This window comes from Amphiura filiformis, chromosome 17 (assembly GCF_039555335.1).
Source record: "Amphiura filiformis chromosome 17, Afil_fr2py, whole genome shotgun sequence".
Taxonomy (NCBI): domain Eukaryota; kingdom Metazoa; phylum Echinodermata; class Ophiuroidea; order Amphilepidida; family Amphiuridae; genus Amphiura; species Amphiura filiformis.
The window spans coordinates 40,846,937-40,867,341 of NC_092644.1; the positions used below are offsets into that span (position 1 = coordinate 40,846,937).

At 35.7% G+C, this 20,405-nt stretch overlaps 2 protein-coding genes across 2 annotated transcripts in view; both read left to right on the forward strand.

Annotated features, from left to right (window-relative positions):
• LOC140137800 (uncharacterized) overlaps positions 1 to 20,405 on the forward strand; it is a 571,667-nt gene that overhangs the window by 8,946 nt on the left and 542,316 nt on the right.
• Positions 8,377 to 11,487, forward strand: LOC140138254 (zinc finger protein 862-like). The gene is given in 7 exon segments (XM_072160168.1): positions 8,377 to 8,626; positions 8,799 to 8,813; positions 8,816 to 8,860; positions 9,846 to 10,037; positions 10,235 to 10,451; positions 10,616 to 10,892; positions 11,134 to 11,487. Coding segments are annotated over 7 exon segments (1,350 nt in total).

Consider the following 20,405-nt stretch of genomic DNA (forward strand, 5'->3'; position numbering starts at 1 on the left):
ATCAACAACCCCTCCTCCAATTGTCACATTTTAATTTTTCATACCCCTTTTGTTTAGTGTAATTTTTGTGTATTTTCGTGTTGACGTTGGTTTGTATGGCAAATTGTAATAAATGTTTCAAGAATATTGTTCATGAAAATGTTAAGATAACTTGTAAATACTGTAATTGTTTCTATCATAAAAGATGTGTTTATGGTAATACTGGTGTTAATAACTGGATGTGTTTTAGTTGTACCGGTAATTTATTTCCATTCAATCACATTCTTGATGATAATGAATTTAAATTTAATCTTTTTATTTTAATAACTCCATTGAATATAATAAGCTGCTAAGTTTGAAACTGAATCCTTTCTTATATGATGATATTGTTGATAATGCTATGCCAAAGAATCTGTTTAAACCCAACTGTGTTAACTCTTGTAACTATTACTTTGATAATTCACTGGATATTGATGCATCGTTTAGTGACAGTTTTTCAATTTTACATTTAAATTCTCGTAGTTTTAACAAAAACCGTGACTACATAGAAATTTTCTTATCCAATTTGAAACACACTTTTTCTGTAATTGCAATGTCAGAAACCTGGTTTAAGGAGGATCAATCTAATTTAATCGATATTCCCAATTATAATTTAATTAGTGTACCACGGAAAAACAGAAAAAGTGGTGGTGCTTCTTTGTATATTCACAATTCGCTTTCTTTTAAATTAAGAAAGGATCTTGATTTAGTTCAGCATGACTCTTCTGTTAATGTCATTGATCACTCCGAGTCTATCTTCATTGAAATTTTGAATTCAAAGTGTAAGAATATCATTATTGGTAATGTTTATCGTGCTCATAGAACTGATGTTGATTTATTTAACTCTGATTTAAGCCGTTGTCTTGATGTTATTGCTAATGAAAACAAACATTGTTATATTTCGGGTGATTTTAACTTAGACCTTTTACAGCACGAGACTGATTCAAAAATTCAGAATTTCCTCACAAGTTACTTTGATCATAATATGTTTCCGCTTATAGATCGCCCCACCAGGATTACGTCACATTCTGCCACAATTCTTGATAATATCTTCACTAATGTCTTTGATAAGAAAATTAAGTCTGGTATATGTGTGTCTGATATCACGGATCATTATCCTATTTTTCAATTTACTGATTCTATTTCATTGAAATATAATTTTGTTGGATCCACTCATGGTCGTTCATTTACTCAACGTAATATGCATTATTTTACAAATCACCTGGAATTAACAAATTGGAATCATGTTCTTAATGAGGAATCTGTTAGCCAAGCGTATAAGTTATTTATTGATAAACTGTCTGTATTATATAATCGTTGTTTTCCCATTAGGAATAAACAAGTGAAGCAAAGTTACAATCGTATTCCTCATAAACCATGGATCACAACTGCTATTTTAACATCCATCAAACGTAAGGACAAGCTGTATCGTAAATTCAAATCTTCTCCAACAGATGCTAATAAGCGTTACTAGTAAATTATAGAAATACTCTTACCAGTCTAATTCGTAATTCTAAGAAAATGTATTATTGTAATCTACTCAGTGACCACAAGCATGATCTCAAACAAACCTGGAAAATTTTAAATGATCTTTTAGGAAGGAAGCGTAAGCAACCTTTTCCAGATTGTTTTAATATAAATAACATTCCAACAACTGATCCTAGCATGATTGCCAATGGTTTTAATGATTTCTTCACCAACATTGGTCCTAAGTTAGCTAAAATATTCCTTCTACACACGCTCCTTTTGATCAATTTTTGAATAAAATTCCATCTCCACAGAATTCACTATTTCTCCCACCGACGGATACAAATGAAGTTATCAAAATCTGTGCTTCTCTTAGATCTGGTGCTAGTCCTGGCTATGATGAAATTAGACCTGATATTGTTAAAGCTGTTAAGCACCTGATTGCTTCTCCGTTGGTTCACATATTTAATTTGTCCATTTCTACTGGAATTTTTCCAGATGAGCTTAAGCACGCTAAAGTGGTTCCTATTTTTAAAGCTGGCGACTCCAATTTATGTAACAATTATCGCCCAATTTCAATCCTTCCTGTGTTTTCAAAGATATTTGAGCGTATTATTCATAAGAGACTTTATAATTTTCTAACATATCATTTATTACTTCATCAAAGTCAATTTGGTTTTAGAACAAATTATTCTTCCTACATGGCTGTCTTAGAGGCATACAATATGATCGCTTCTCATCTTGATAAAGGTCACCATACATTGGGTATATTCCTGGACCTCTCCAAGGCTTTCGATACGATCAATCATGATATTCTCATTGAGAAACTTCGCCATTATGGAGTACGTGGAAAGGCCTTGGAGTGGTTCATGAGTTACCTTACAAACAGAAAACAATATGTTGTGTTCAATAATTGTAAATCTCATTTAAGTACTGTTCATTGCGGTGTTCCCCAAGGGTTCTGTATTGGGTCCCCTTCTTTTTATTATTTTCCTCAATGATATTGTATATTCTTCGAAAGATTTGTCTTTTTTTATCTATGCAGATGATACAAATGCTATTATGTCCAATCCGAACCTTGATGAACTTATCTGTTCTGTTAATAATGAATTAATTAATATTTCTGTCTGGTTCAAAGCTAACAAGTTGTCCCTTAATGTTCAAAAAACGAATTATATTATGTTTAAAAACCGTCATAGCAATCGCATATATCACAATACACATATATTTATTGATGCCAATGAACTTATGAAAGTAACTCGTACTAAATTTTTGGGTGTTATTCTTGACTTAATCTCTGACTTGGTATGATCATAATTCTTATGTTACCAATATTGTTTCAAGGTATAGTGGAATTCTGTATCGCCTTAAGCATATTCTTTTCGTAATACGTTATTTACCTTGTCCAATACATTAGTTCTACCTCATTTAAACTACTGCAATATAATTTGGGCAGATCCTAACAACTGTAATTTGAACTCTATTTTTGTTAAACAAAAGAGAATTATCAGATTATGTACCAACTCTACGTGGCTGGCCCACACATCACCTTTATTTTCTCAGCTAAATACCTTGAATATTTTTGATATTCATAAACTTATCAAAGCTTTATTTATGTATAATTTCAGTATTAACAACATGCCTTGTAATTTTGCCAATTATTTTGTTAAAAATATGGCCATCCACAATTATTCCACTCTCTCATAGAGTTTGTTTCGGCCCGCAATATTCAAATATGATTTGGCTAGAAATACCATTAGAAGGCAAGGTCCATTGCTCTGGAATGCCATCCCCGATGATATCAAAATTGCCTTGTCTCCTAATTCTTTTAAACGCAGTTACAAAGATTACTTGATTTCTTTATACTCATAAATTTATTGTATTCAATAATGTCATTTATCATAAAATTGTATCATTGTACTGTAAGTTAAGACACTTACTTTTACATTTCTCATTGACTTTTTATTTGTCATGATTGTCATTGCCAACGTCTTTGTCTGTCTGCACTAGTCCTGTCAGTCTGTCGTTTTTCACCCCCGTCCTTGTCTGTTGTCTGTAGGCGTCTTTTTGTTTTTGTCACTGAGGGCAATCACGTCTTTCGAGCTTTGCTCTTGTGATTGTCCTACCATCGTTTTCTCAACCTTTTGTTACTGTATATAATATTATGATGATATGATGGTGAAATAAACTTGAACTTGAACTTGAACCTGCATGTAGAGTGTGGCACTAAAAGACCTTCCCTGTTAGTGCTATCTTATATGTCATCACCAATTTATAATGCTGGATGACTGACTACATGATGAGATCAAGTGTTACCTGATCCAATGTGAATTTTTATGTAATTTTTCAAACAACTTCAAGCATATTGTGTATTCCTCCAAAAAGATAAAATAAGAAGAAGAAGAAAAAAGAAAGAAGAAACAACCTATCGCATTTGAATATGACTTGATTTTGGGTAGTGATGACTTGGTCGACCCCTATATTAGCAAGCTCAACTTCTGATCATAAGATGTAATTTGAATTTCAATCTCTCCAGAGAGTCCAATCTAGTTTATTTTGTGATGCTGAATTCAGAATTTTATTGGAAGTGGTGTGTGTGGCTACCTCCCTATCTACAATCGGAAACTGATTTAAAAAGTCTAGGTTGCATCTGACATCATCTGTCAATTAAACTCATAAAAGATTTGTTTAAAATTTGTTGGGATTGAAATTTCTGAACATAGGGGTAAAATAACATCCCTATAGTTAATTTTGCACCTTCAAACATTAACTCAAACAAAGTTAGGACTTGGTAATAGGAAACTTTCTTTCCTGAAGGCATCATGTGAACAATGCCTAGAAAAGTTGCTTTTTGCATTGTAAAAGTATACATTTTTCGCCATTTTCTACAAATCGTTTTTTCTGTTGATGACACCAGATGAATTATCTTCCTTTAAAAGCACATTTCTGCTATTTGCCATTTGGAACTTGCCTTGGTACTAGTATATGAATTTTAAAAGACTTGAAAATTTTATAGTTATACAACACTTTTTTCATAAGTAAGACACAGTTTTAATTGGTTATTTGAAAATGTGAAGCTTGTATGATGTACTTTAGTATTTTAAAGGTTTGAGTGTTAGTGGAAGATGGCAAGGGGCAAGGATTGTTTATCTTAGGTGTCCCATATTCAACCCAGGAAACACAGTTTTAATTGTTTATTTGAAAATGTGAAGCTCATGAAGTACTTTAGTATTTTAAAGGTTTGCGCAATTGCGTGTTAGTGGAATATGGCAAGGGGCAAGGATTGTTTTTCTTAGTTGTCCCATATTCAACCCAGGAAATAAACATTATGATAAGTTCTTATTCTGTCAATCTAATTCCCATTTATCAGATTAATCATTTGAAGGTGAAGTACTTTCTTTACAAAAAAAATATTCAAATGTAATATTGATGAATTGGCAGACATTGTATAATATTTTATTTTTACATTAAAATGACTCTTTGTCATATTCTTGGCATTGTGCGCAAAAAAAAAAAGCGCAGTGATTTATAGTGCGCTACGCACAGGCACAATGCCTAGACGTTGATCCACAAGCCTCAGCACACTTTGTGCTGATACAATGTTAATGTATAGGCTCCTCAACAGGATATAGTTGCATCTCACAGAAGGAGAGCTATCATATTTTTTTGCAATGTTATTATGGTTTGGTTCTCCGCAGTGCCAGAAGTGAGCAGGTTTTTCCCTTGGTACTCCAATTTATCTCCTGCATTATGAAATAGAACTTCTTTGCACAAGTTCCATTTTATCCAGTTCTTCTTGTATTATACTCTCATGATGCACTTCAATAATTTGAGCTATTCCATTCAGTTGAAATGTGGAAGACACAACCTTAACCCTAACCCAACTAGGTCTCACTAAAGCTCACTATTAAAACCACTCTGCGTGCATGCATTCCACGTGACTTGATGACGCAATCAGCCCAAGTCATATATACCCAGGGCAACGTCACCTGTGTGGCTACATGCTGGGGATCTTCTGCGTGGCATGCGAGGGGTCCCAGGCTCGAATCCCGGGGGTGCCAAGTGACTTTTCTCCTCATCTTCTCTCCTTTTTCGTTTCTTCTTTCCCTTCCGAAAGCAAAAAAAACCACGGGTAGGGTTACAGGCATGAGAATTTTCAGTTTAAAAACTGAATTCAGTTTTTTTTATAGTCAAAATTTCCGCAACTTTATTTAATTTCAGCCTGTTTTTGGTACTTTTTGCCCAATTTCACGCGCATTTTCAGTTTTTTCAGGTTTTTTTAGGAAAGTGCAGTCTCATGCCTGGGGTTAGGATTAATCACCCACACGGGGGTGAAGATTTCAAATGGAGTCGCCCATTCAGGTAACTCACACTCCCTGTGTGGAAGAGTAAGTAAGGTCATGTCTTCCATTGGCCTGGGGGTGTATGGATTTTAACTGAATAGCCCAGTTAAAATCTTGGGAAGTTGAGATTCACTTGGTGGCTATAAGGCCTTTTAAAGTGGTAAATTGCGTTGCCTTGGTTTCCCCCTTGCTGCTCCCTGTATTTTACTTTGCTACATAGTATATGTACCGTATTCGTTCCAATAAGCGCCCATACCCCAATAAGCGCCCACCCAGGGTATTTTTAATTTGCTAAATGGTACCATTCATGCGACTGATAGACGTTGATACAGTGAAATAGCTTGAGGATAAAAAATAGAAAATAAGCGCCCCCGCCACCCACCCAAAATGACTTTGTAAAGTGCCCTGGGCGCTTATTGGAATGAATACGGTACCTTAAAAGAAGGATGAGCAAGAAATACAGAATTGAAATCTAAATTTGTTACTGTCAGTCACTTAGGATTCCCAATGGCATTGCCTGTATGTTGAATTGTCACGCACAGAGATCAAAATAGGGGCATGCTTAACATCTTCAGAAGAAAAATTCCATTTTATTATTTCAAATATATTGGATGGTTAATGATGTATAAGGTAGGAGACAATTCAAAAGGAAATCTCTGTCAGAGGTTTATAAGTCACACATGTGGGAAATGGGAATTGGGGTTAAATAATCACTTCTTCAAGCCTGAACAGGAAGCTGCCGGAAACAGACAAATTTAATTTGGTTTTGTTGGTAATAATTGCATTTGGCATCTGAATTACGAAGCACTTAGACAAATCAGCATGAAATTATCTGTTTGTTTGAAGGAAAGTTTGAATGCATGTGAAAGAATTTTAGTGGTTGCAATTTTGCAAAACTTAATGAATGAAATTTGTTGAAATGACTAGTAGCCTTATTTTGAATATTTCAAATTTTTGCAAATTTATAGCCTTATTTTGAACGTTTTAATTCCTTTGAAATATTCTTATTTTGAATGTTTGAAATATTTTGAAATAGCCTGATTTAATGATTGAAATCTTCTGAAATAGACTTACATGCATGTAATGTTGAATCATTATCAGGCATGAAAATTTTTAGCGTTTTGGCTGATTTCAGCTTTGTTTGTCATTGTTTTCAGTGTTTTTCAGTCTAAAATCTGAATCAAAATCACAGAAAATGGTAAAAAATATGATTTTTAGTAGTTTTTTCGATACCAGTTTTCATACCTACATTATCTTCCAGATAAGCGGGCGCTCGGGCTCTTTTTACCCCATGGTTCTGATGTTATAGCGCCTGGTTGAGCTGTAAAAACAAGCCCCCAGGCGCTGAAGAAATTAAGTATTTAGCGCCTGGTGTGAGTGGAAAACAATCACATTTCCGCATGGCAGACAATAAGCTTACTACAATTCTAGCAAAAAAACTTACTTAAAACAAGTTTTCTTTCCACCAATCTTACTTTTTATCCTTCAGATATCGTTTTCTTTAGCATGTCATTTCTAAGATTTTTCGTCAACTTCTCATACTACGACAGACTCACACGGTCAATTAGTAAACAAAGTAAATTCCTATCATCGTCGCCAAAGAAGTCTGTCCATAATATAACACGTATAGCATTCAATTCAATTCATTTATTTGTACGTAACGTAATTAATGCACGGCATTCTCAGCATTCAATATTATGAATGAAAATTATGTGTATGGCGTACGTGACTCAGCAGGTTGAAACTTGTTGCTCATTTGCATACCTCAGCTTTGGAAAATCCAGGTGCGGTGCTCGTGCAATGAATATGTAAATGACCCAACCATTCCATTTAATTTACTGAGTGATACCCGTTAACTTTCAATTATTCCACATGCATGTAGATGTTAGTACACTGTTTTGGAATCGTGAACTAAGCAAGCCGATTTCCCTTGGATGGGTTGCGTGAGGTCATTTACATATCCCGGGATTCCCTAAACACGTTGTGTAAACTTTTTGCAGAGTCCAATTTCTGTGTGGGGGGGGGGTCCTGCTTACGGTCTCTGAATCGGGCAATGTAACCTTTTTTTAAATTTTATATCAGAGGAGAAAACAATCTATATGTAACCACTTGGTGATGATGGTGATTTTTTAATTGATTAAAGCAAAGGCTACACCAGAATTAATAAAATATTCGCTTTAATAATTTTTAGATTGACGTGAAATGACGTCTTACAATTACAATTTAGAGTTGTGATTTCCTATAGATTTCTGTAAATTTATTCGGGCCGTTCGTTTGTTTATTTTATTTATTTATTTATTTATTTATTTATTTATTTATTTATTTATTTATTTATTTATTTATTTATTTATTTATTTATTTATTTATTTATTTATTCATTTATTCATTCATTCATTCATTCATTCATTCATTCATTCATTCCCTTAATATCCCCCCTCCCCCGCATGTACACATGTACATTCTCCATTTATACAGCTGGGCCGTACAAAACAGGTCTGTACATGCACTCGGGGGACATGTACATGAGAATGAGATTGCCTGCGGCATCATGGCTGACTTGTTCAGTTTCGGGTTTCGGAGAGAGCAAAAAGATCAACCAGAGTCGCAAGATGCGCAAACTGATGTTGATAAGCCAAGTACATCATCGTCGTCATCATCAAGTGTTAAAAGAACAAGTACATTGGAGGAAAGGAGTGGCGAAGGCCAGAAGAAGAAGAAGAAAGGTGAAGTGAAAGTGACAACCGTGAAGAAGTGGCAGAAACAAGAGCGAGATAAACATGATAAAGATGACCGTGGGAGTCAGTTCAAAATCAAACGTCCAGACCTGACTTGGGTTAGATATGACAGTGTTGGGGCTGATGTTTCAACACTTTGGTGTTTCTATTGCCGGAGGAAACCTGATATTTGCCGGAAATTTAACGAGACCGCAGGGTTAAAGCATGATGTGGGCGCATACGTTGATGGAACCAGCAACATCAAGAAAACGAACTGCGAACGTCACGCCCAATCACAAGGACACATCAATGCAAAAGGTAGGTTCAATTTTACTAATTTTGTACAAATACATTAATTAAAATGACATATTAATCATTTGAGCTTGTTGACCGCAAAGCCTAGGACAAAGCTGAGCCTAATTCTTGTTAAATAAATCTCTGCCTTTCAGCACGTCTACTACATTGTACATTCTAAATCCGGAAACGGTTAAGTTCTCTTCACAAAAAATACATTAAAAAGGGAGATGGGTTCTTGGAATTTATTCATCATCCATGCATGATTGTATGTAAAATTTTATTTTGTAAATAATTTTAAGAGACAATCAAGACCTCGACCGGTCTAATTCCGATGCATTTACCATTTTACTAGACCTCAAGAAAATCCACAAAACTTTCCTCCAATCATAGCAATAAAATCACTCTGTGCTGCGCATTGAAAGAAAGCATTATTTTGACTACGGTACATGATTCAACCGTGGTATTACCAATTTATCGCGTGTATCTGTGCTGGGCGCGAGCATTATCAAAATAGGGTGTAGAATAGTCAGTGATGGATGTGCTACAAAATAAGACGATGGATGTATGTATGCTAAACAATCTAAATCAACGCTGATGGTATAGAATATTATAATTAACAAGCATGTGAATTATTTATTTACAACTATTACACGTTATTAAATGCATAATTAATTAAATTATTTGATGAAACAAAATATCAAAAGAACTTCAATGTCAGGGCCCTCCCAGTTTTCTAAAATGCAATATCCCAATCTCAAAACAGACAGCATAAATATAGACCCTTCGAGTGTAGAAGGCCGATGTTACGGTGGGAGTAATATAAAAAACAGAATGTCCAAAACAAAGCCCTTTTTAAAGGTCTAAGGAAATGTGAAAAAGTTGTAAAAACATTTAAAATAAATTTAAAGAAAGTTAAAATAGAAATCTTGATTTATTTAAAAAAAGAGTAGGCCCACATTATCCACATATAACTTTTTTTCCTCTCAAATCTAATTTAATTTTACAGCCGCCTGTCTTGCTGAAGACCAACCAGTGGAAGAACGGCCAATGCAAAAGTGCATCATCAGATTGCACCGCAACGTGTTTGATCAGCTGGTGAAGATATTCCAGATAGTATACTTCATTGACAAGGAAGAGCAACCATTTGTCAACTTAGGAAAACAGGTGAAGCTGGAGAAACTCCATGGCGTTGATCTTGGTACGACTTAATATTTATATAACATTTTTAATTATAGGTCAATAATGACTCAACATGTAAATGCCACAATTTCACAATCACACAAATAATAATTTTAACAAGAATCAGATACCAATCATAGCATTAAATAATTTTTGACTTCACTGGATTGATTTGTAAATTGTAATGAATTCGATTTCTATCCATTATTTTTCTAGGCACCGCCTACGCCAACGATACAGCATGTCAGAAGTTCACCAAGTACATCGCTAAAACACTACGTGATCCTCTGCAGCTTTTTCTGACTGAAGAGACAACAGCTTACCGGTACCATTCTATCTTCATCGATGGCACTACTGATAAATCAACTGTTGAGCGGGAAGTGGTGTACGTTAAGATTTTTCAGAATGGTGAAACGCACATGAAACTTTTAGGGTATGGTCATTGTTCAAAATACTTTCGTATCTAGATCGTGATGATTAATTAAAAAGCATTCATGTAATCATATTACTTATGGGATAAGGGGTTTCGTTCTTGAAAAATTATCATCCATTTTATTTTTTCCCTGTTTCATGTTTTGTTCTGTTGATTTCTTATAGACTGATTGATGTTGAAGCTGCAGATGCACTGAGTGTCAAGAAAGCACTGTTGAGTAACTACAAGGACTTCCTGGGTATTAAAGAAGAGATCAACTTTGCCACAGCTGGATGCATAGGAGCAGGGGCCGATGGTGCGGCTGTGAATTTTGGAGTAAAGAAGGGTATGATGGTGTTGCTAAAGGAACATATGCCCTGGTTGGTAGCAGTCCACTGTGTAGCACACCGCTTGGAATTGGCAATCAAGGACGCCTTCGCCAATTCATACTTTGATGCCCAGGTAGGCCACCAGTCCTACACACTGACACTGCAGTATTTTCTTGAGTTCTACCATTTTTCATGGTTATAACAATCTCTTATCTTAACTAGTTTGTGGTAAGACCAATCTCCAGTTTCAGTGTTCAGAGAAAGAAAAGCAGTGGCACTCTCAGTTAAGTCATTATGATCGCAAACAAGCTTGTAACATTTTTCAACTGCGTTAAATGTAATCAGTGGTGTTTTAACTTTTAATTTATTTACAGATTCAACCAGTTCTCCTCAGGGTCTATGCGTTCTACTCAAGATCCCACAAACGAGTAAAGGAGCTGAAAGATTTGGCAAAGACAAAGAAGCTGAAGCTGCTAACCCTTAAGCGAGCAGAGGGAACTAGGTGGATAACTCATCGTTTGAGATCAATGCAAGCCATTCTTCAAGATTACCCAATCCTCATTCTTCACTGGGAAGATATGGCTAGTCCTGAGAGAGCTGACATCAAAGATGCTGAGAAGGCGACTATTCGTGGATGGTTGACCCGTGTTAAGAAGCTGGAATTCTTCATGATCAGGCTTCCAGATAAGCGGGCGCTATTTCGGGCGCTTTTTACCCCATGGTTCTGATGTTATAGCGCCTGGTTGAGCTATAAAAACAAGCCCCAGGCGCTGAAGAAATTCAGTATTGAGCGCCTGGTGTGAGTGGAAAACGCAACAAAATTCCCCACATGTTGTTTTCTAAATCCAGGTTTCATAAAACTAGGCTCAAAACTTGCATTATGCACATCATTTTCAAGCAACTGAACCCTGAAATACCAAATTATGGCCTAATGTACTTCAATAATTAATAAAGTGCACAGTAATACTGCTTTGAGAGTGAAGTTTTTGACAGCAAAACAGCCGTGATATCGAGAAAAGTCGGCGAGATCCCTGGCTGCCATATTGTTTGTTTTGGTTGGCAACACCAGACAATAGAGGGCAGTATTTAAAATTATTATTTGCCAGCGGGGGCAGGCGGTAAATATTAGGTAATTATACTAATTTGATTGAAATAAAAAAAATTGAAAAAATAGAAAAAGAAAGAAAAGAAAGAAAAAAAGAAAAGAAAAAAAAAAAAACGAAAGAAAAAGAATGGAAAAACACTGAGTAATTACCATAAATGATATCAGTATCAATGTATCAAGTTTGTACTTTTGTAGTCTAGTAATGTAGTAGTAGTAAGGGACTCGGGTGGGTGGGATTTGGGGGGTGTAGCAGTACTTACATTACATGTAACATATTATAGTGTAGTTAATACTTAACAAGTAATAAAGCTGTTTAATATTGAATTTTAAGAGTAGCTCCTGGTTGTGTCAAAGTAGCTCCTGGTTCCTTGATAAAATTGAATGACCAGGAGCTACTTTTTTTATAAAGTAGCTCCTGGTTTGCGCCCGCTTATCTGGAAGCCTGTTCATGATGTTCAACTTCTACATGGACATTCTGGTGGAGCTAAGTGGAATATCGCAAACATTCCAGAAGAACGAGATCTCTGTGCAAGAGGTTAGAGAAACCGTGTCAGCCCACATGAGTACCTTGGAGAAGCTACAATCGCAAGGCGAGGAACAAGTCAGCAGCACGATGGTCAACAGCTTCAGAACCAAGATGACCGTAGTCACAGAAAGCCAAGAAGAAGAGGAAGAGGGAGTTGAAGAGGGAGACACTAAGATCACATATGAGGGAGTGGAATTGGCAGGTGATCTACAGGAGGTTGAGTCTCGTTTAATCAAGGAGAGAACAGATTACACCACCAGCATCATGCAGAAGCTAAACGAGAGGTTCAAGGATTTGAATGATGATCCTGTCCTGGGGGCCAGTGAAATATTTGATCCTTCGGTATGGCCAAGTGACCACAGCAAGCTGTCATCCTTTGGAGCTTCCTCCATCAGTTACTTACTTGAACACTTCAAGATCCCTCTCGAGGGTCAAGGAGTAGATCTTCTCGCAGCTAGTACAGAGTGGCAACAGCTAAAGATCCATGTTGCACAGCACTACCAAGACCAAATATATGCAGACATTTGGAAGTCGGTGATCTTGAGACACAGTAGGCGGTTCCCTAACATACTCCACCTTGTAAGCCTTGTGATGGTTTTGCCAGTTACTAATGCTCAGCTGGAGAGAGCATTCTCTGCCATGGGGCGTATCCAAACAGACTGGAGGAAGCGGTTGAAGACAACTACCCTGAATGACCTCCTCCTCATCAGCATGGAAGGCCCTGCAGAAGTGGAGGACTTTGAAACCAAGAAAGCAGTCACCTCTTGGCTACTGGATGTCAAGGGTAAGATCCGACCCAACCAGTCTGGAAGCTCCAGAAAGTCATCCGCAGCTGCTGAGATTCCTGAGAAGGAGCCTGTCCAGGAAGACCAGGATACAGTTGAAGAAGTACTTGATGAAGAGGAAGCAGTGTTCGGTCAGGAAGAGGATTTGGTATCAGATGAAGGGGAGATTGAAATGGAAGGGCTTGATGTTGTGATGGGAGAGGAAAATGAAACAGACACAGAGGAACTGATAACAATCTAAAAGGAGTGTACATCTTGATTCTTGAGTTACACTTAATAATAACAGTCAGTTGATACGTTACTTTTGATAGTATTGGTGTTTTAAAGTTTAATGCAGTACGGCAGCACAGTTAATAAGTTACATGTAACATGTTACAGTGTAGTTAACACTTAAACAAGTAATAAAACTGTTTAAAATTGGATTTTAAGAGTAGCTCCTGGTTGTGTCAAAGTAGCTCCTGGTTCCTTGGTAAAATTGAATGACCAGGAGCTACTTTTTTATAAAGTAGCTCCTGGTTTGCGCCCGCTTATCTGGAAGCCTGATTTTGCATGCTCTACATGTAATATTGTGTGATGAATTTTCAGTCATAAATGATACATTTGTTTCACTGACTTACCAGTTATCATTTATTCAGTGAGGTCTGAAGTAGTTCCTGGTTTTTCCCAGGCGGCCGCTGGTCAATGACCAGTTGGTATCATCCATGAAAAATGAACACAGATTCACGTAAAAGGGTAATTTTCAAGGACAAAGTACTGCACAGTGCTGTAAGGTGCGACCATTTTACTTGCATTGGCGACTAGATTTTTTCTTATGCGACTAAATCTTCAATCCCTGGTGCCAGTGGCGACCAACTGTTGAAGCTTTTAATCGCCAGCAAATAGGATAGGATAGGTCAAAAGTTTTGATTGTTTTTAAGTACCGGTACTCAAGACGGCATCAAAGTCAAAAAGAACTTTGGGTTTGATGAACTTTTGGGGAACAAGGAGAAGGAATATGAAACTATGAAATTCAGGGTATCCAACAGCTAATGATACTATTAATGAAGCTAGTAGTACTAGTGGTGTTATGTAAGGTCATGGAACCTGGAAATAGCCTAAAAGAAAGCCTAAAAAACTTAAAATGAACATAGTTTTAAACCACTGGTGACAGAATGACTTTTAGTGATTGTAATATGATGAATTGGCACCTCAGTTTTTGTATGGGGGCAAAATTTGGGTGCCTAAATTGATAAAGTTAGGAGCCATTGGCTCCTCAATCAGTTTTTACACCGTGCAGCACTGGCACTACACATAAAACATGAATAGGGCATCTATAAAGCTTGGATCACAGAATGGGTTGACAAATATCATTTTAGGAGTAAAAGTGACTTGGGAAAAATGCTCAGAAATGCTGTTTTTATTGAGCTTTTAATGCCGGTATATGGTGATTTAATGAAGTTTCATCATTTCTGGCTACTCCCTGAGTTCCATGCATGTACATAAGCATCAGAGAGATGGAAGATGTGAATAGCTATTTTAATTTAGCTAACCAAAACACTTTTTTTGCTTACCTGCCTAAAAATCTAAAAATGAATCCATGCTACATATGATATTTGCATATGGTCATTTTCACGGTAAAGGGTGTAACTTTGGATTTTTAACATTTTGATCCGTAGTGTTCTAATAAAGCCACAGAATTCCATGATTTTTGGCCATGATAAGTCATCTAGTTAGCAGCTACCTTGGGTAGCATAATAGGCATAATCGGTATTGTAAAAACCGAAAACCGATAAACCGTCTGTGTAAAACCGATATAAACCGAAAAATCGGTTTTTGAAAAAAAAATTTTTTGTAAATTTTTTTCACAAGTTTTTAATGTTTTTCCTACCCATAAACAAAATCTAACCCTCCCCGAACTGTACTACATAATATACAAACTAGGCCTGGCATTTTCGGTAATTTTGTACCGGGTACCCGCCACATTTTTTCGGCGGGTAACCGGCACCAAATTGCAAAAAAAAAAAGTTTTTATTTTTTCGGTTTTTGTAGTGTCCCTGGACCTAGACCTAAATGCTAGGATCATTCATGGTTGACCTAAAAAAAAAATCAAGATATTTTGTATTTTTAATATGAAAATTGATAATTAGCTTGAGGTACATTTTCCCCCACAGGTGTCATTCACTCTATTCAGTAAGCATTAAAATTGGCAATTCATTTAGAAATCCTTGTGATGTCACCGGGGTTGGCGGTATAGCTAGCTTGGGGTGCATTTGCCCCCACAGGTGTCATTCACTCTATTCAGTAAGCATTAAAATTGGCAATTCATTTAGAAATCCTTGTGATGTCACCGGGGTTGGCGGTATAGCTAGCTTGGGGTGCATTTGCCCCCACAGGTGTCATTCACTCTATTCAGTCAAGCATAAAATTGGCAATTCATTTAGAAATCCTTGTGATGCCAAAATTCAAGATGTTTTGTATTTTAATATGAAAATTGATAATTTGTATTCATGTCATAGTCTATTAATGATTTCAAAATGCATTGAATTTGAATGCATTTTGAAATCATTAATAGAGTATGACATGAATACAAAGTATCAATTTTCATATTAAAAATACAAAACATCTTGAAATTTTTTTTTTTTTTTTAGGTCAACCATGAATGATCCTAGCACTTTTTGTTGTAAAAATAGCAAATCGATGAAATGAGACAAAATAAAGTAATTAAAACGTTATTAACACATTCATACATTTAAAACATAAAAATTAAATACCTGTCCGATTTTCAAGGTGAAATCAATTTCTCCCCTAATAAGGGGGCAAGGGTTTTGGGTTAGGTTAAAGGTTAGTTGGGCTTGGGTGGGTTTGTATAGTTATAGTAAGGTTTGGTAGAAGGGGTAGTCGTAAGGTTGGGGTGGGTTAGAGGGTTATAAGGTTAGGAAAAACATTTAAACAAAATAAAATTTGAAAAAAATATATATAGGTCCGATTTTAGGTGAAATAAATTTCATCCCTAATTCCCGATTCGGGCAAGGGTGTTAGGTTAGTTGGGCTTGGGTGGGTTTGTATAGTTATAGTAAGGTTTGGTAGAAGGGGTAGTCGTAAGGTTGGGGTGGGTTAGAGGGTTATAAGGTTAGGAAAAACATTAAAAAATTTTTTTTTTGTAAAACCCTGTGTTTTCTTCAGTTCATGGATAATTTTTCTTATCCTGAAAGTACGGTCATATGTTCAGTAAACACTGCTACATTAGATTTAATTGTGAACAGCCCTGTATTTTTGAGAACCGGACTTGATATTTGTCGCTTCGAGGCTTCATTTTCCGTTAACAATTGTTAACAAACTTTGTGGGTATAGCTTTGGTTCATAATTCTTGGTTATTTCTTCACTTCTTCTTGATTCATAACAGTTGATATCTGAACTTGAAATGGGTAACAAAACTTAGTTGATTTGCAAGCTTTTAAAATTTTTATAAAATCTTGACTTCAAAGAGCCGTTTTTCCGTTAACTTTTTTGAAGTCTCCGAAACAAACTGTTCAGCAAGCTTTGGCAAATATAAATAAAAGAGCTCATCCAATTCTATTTATCAAAATGTAGCAAAGTAGATCCTCAAGTCACTTGTTTTTAAATCGTGGAGATATATATCACCGTTTGAAAATGGGAGCCAATACAAACTTTCCGTTAACAATTGAAGCCTCCGAAACAAATGAAGCATCCGAAACAACAATAAGATTAATTATCATCTATGCATATCTAAATTGGTGTGTTTCATACTGATATCTGCATTGTAATTATTACTTGATATGTGCAGAATGTCATAAATTTAAAAAAAAATTGATATTATGGTTAATGTTTGAAAAATATACTGATATCCAACAAAGCCTGTTTCGGAGGCTTCACATGCAAGTTAACACCATACTTTAAACAAATGGGTGAAAAAATTAACATGTGATAAATCTACAATATCTGCCGCATAGAATCATTGATTCAATACACACAAGAAAATAACAGCTTAGATGATCCCAACATTGTTGTTTTCAAAAAAACTACTTCTGTAAAGTTTAACAATTGTTAACATGAAGCCTCCGAAACAAAAAAAATGACTTGCTGTGATAATTTAATTTTGTCACAACTGAAATTCAATACTTAGAAGCAAAGCATGAAAATTGGTAATTGTGATATTTTTACCTATTTTTTATGTCAACTTGTAGTAGTTAGCCAAATAGTTTACTTTTATGATCACCTGTGTTGTTAACTGAAGCCTCCGAAACACAAATCGCTTGAGTTGCCAATTCTAAAAAATAACTCCAATTTCTGTGAAACTTGGCTGGGAGGTTCCTTTCATCAAGTAGTATTTGTACATGAAGTTAGACATTCAAATTATTTTAGGAACCCAATTAAAACTTAAAAAAATATGTTTAAGGTTTGGAAATTTCCATTGTAAATGACATTTGATGTTAAAAATTTTCAAAACTGCAATTACAAACATAGCAAAACATGGTATAAAATTTAACTTACATCTGTTGACTTACTTTGGAATGGGATTTCACATATGTATTCCAGCTTTCATGTCATAATTTTCTGAGGTTATGTAAAATACATTTTTTCTTAGATTTTAACCAAAATGTTATGGAAATGTTAAATTTTTTATTAGAAATCAAAAGGTTTAAGCCTTTTAACATTATTTTACTGGAATTTAAGTTGCTTCTATGCATGATTTCAGTAAATAGAAACATATTTAAGTGGTTTGAAATTTTGACCCTAAAAATCAAAAGTTACACCCTTTACTGTGAAAATGATCATATAAATACCAGTAATCAGTATCTGGTGTGTGTGTGGCCTTTAAACTGAAAATATACAAACTGAAACTGACTCCTTTTATAATGATGGTTTGCCACTGTTGCATTGATATGAAACACTCCTTTTACAATGATGGTTTGCCACTGTGGCATTGATATGAAACACTCCTTTACAATGATGGTTTGCCACTGTGGCATTGATATGAAACACTCCTTTTACAATGATGGTTTGCCACTGTTGCATTGATATGAAACACTCCTTTTACAATGATGGTTTGCCACTGTGGCATTGATATGAAACACTCCTTTTACAATGATGGTTTGCCACTGTTGCATTGATATGAAACACTCCTTTTACAATGATGGTTTGCCACTGTGGCATTGATATGAAACACTCCTTTTACAATGATGGTTTGCCACTGTTGCATTGATTGGAAACAATGTGTCATTCTCTTAATCATTTGACACCTCTGGTGTTTTGTAATGTTCGTAAGATATCCGGTACAGTTGACATGTGTCCTGTGTTTTAGAGTGGCACTTTATACATATATGTCATCTGTGTCTGTGTGCCTGCCTGCTTGCCATTCTGTGGTTCGACATTTTTCTATGATATCTAATGCAGAGTTGCTGTAAGAAGTATTCTTAGCCCAATCAGGCTACTTTTATATGACCTTCAGCCCATTTTTGCCAAAAATTCTTTTATGGCAATTTTTTCATTTTGTTTTGGGTATAGGGAGAATGTCCAGTCTAGCAGATTCTAGCAGTTTGCTTGATGGATTCAGAAAAATCACCTATATATTTAGGACTTGGTATTTTTCTTTGACTGTAAATTGGGCTATTTTGAATACCACCTGCCTCCATCTTAATGAAGTTCTTGGCTTCTTGCCACACCCTTTGGGCTGCATATGTGGCAACCATGTTGATGTGTGTAATATGTGCGGCAATGACAGTCAGCAGCTAGGGTGTTGGTCTTAATCAGATTCGGGATGTTGTTAATTACCTTGTTCAGGAAATGTAGTTTTATAGCCGAGTATGTGCTAGCTATATGTTGAAAATATGTACTTGCAACTTTTAATTGATTTCTGAGCCATTTTGAGTGTTTCTGCTGATTTTAAGCACCAAAGAAGTATCAAAAGAAGTTTGGATTTGTCCGGGGCATTTGTTTCATCTCATTGAGCAGTGAGCAACATTGATATTGTATTCCAGTCGGATTTGTGGTTGTGTAAGACAATTTTAGAACAGTGATAGCAACCCCCATCCTTAATCCTAAGTCTTACTCTATAATCTCTACATCCCAATTTCTTAATCCTAACCCTAATCTAAAGGATGCATGCACTTCTAAGTGAGAAATTTTAGACATTGTTTTGTATTATATCATAACTGTTTTCTCAAAAGTTATAGATTTTTTTCTTCGTTTTTCAGAAAAGACCAACATTTTGGGGTATATTTTAGGGTGCTATCTATGTCACATTGAGACCCATCACCAAACATTCTTATTCTAAGTTTGGAGTTAAATTGCTTCAATGGTTTGGATTCTAAGCCTGTTACAGTGGGCTATAGAACAGTGTCCAACTTCTGGGATGGTTCACCAAACTTCCACTGGGGTTATGAGAAAATATATGATGGCTTTCATCTGATTCCAAAATCCGCATTTTGTTGGAGGGCGGTGGGGTCAGGCCCTTTAAAACATGAAAATTGTTATTTGGTATATGTCGTCATCATGTCTGTTAGTTTTGAATCCTAAATTTGCACGGAATGAACGTCAGTCCTCATTTTAAGCCAATCTCCTTATAACCAATCAAGTGCACTTTTCTGGGATATATGTTTGTGCACAAATGTACATGCATCTGAATTTGATGACCTAATTTGATTATGGTGTGTAATTTGATTAGAAAGCAAACCTGTTGCTGTCAATCAAATCAATTGTATGTGCTGTAGAACTTGCAGGTGATCAGCAGTAGCAGTGTTGCTTGTGGTACCTGCAAACTGCCAATTTGGGCCATGTTGGAGGATTTTACTATGTGTCCAGCTTATAATTGAGGGGGATGAGAGTCATAGCATTTTGTATTGATATAGAATGGCATGCACACAGTTGGGCGCAGCACTTATAATACTAGTTGTGTGTTGCACAATGTATGAATTTGTGAATTTCCGGTAAGTTGGAACTTTATTAATATACGCAGCAGACGCAGTAACAAAAACAAAATAATTTTGGCTAATTATAAGCCAAACAAACTATAGAAGAAGGATCTTGCATTACGGAGAGGTGTACATGCTAGTTAATCAATTAAAAATCACTGGCATATGTGTCGACGTAAGCATTGTGGTAATGTAAAAATTGCAATCTCTCAAAATAATATCATGAGCTGTTCCAGTGTACCTCTGATGTAAAGTAGTGGCTGTAACAGCTAACTGATGACAGCCACAACATAAAATTGGTTCACATTTCGGTATTTTA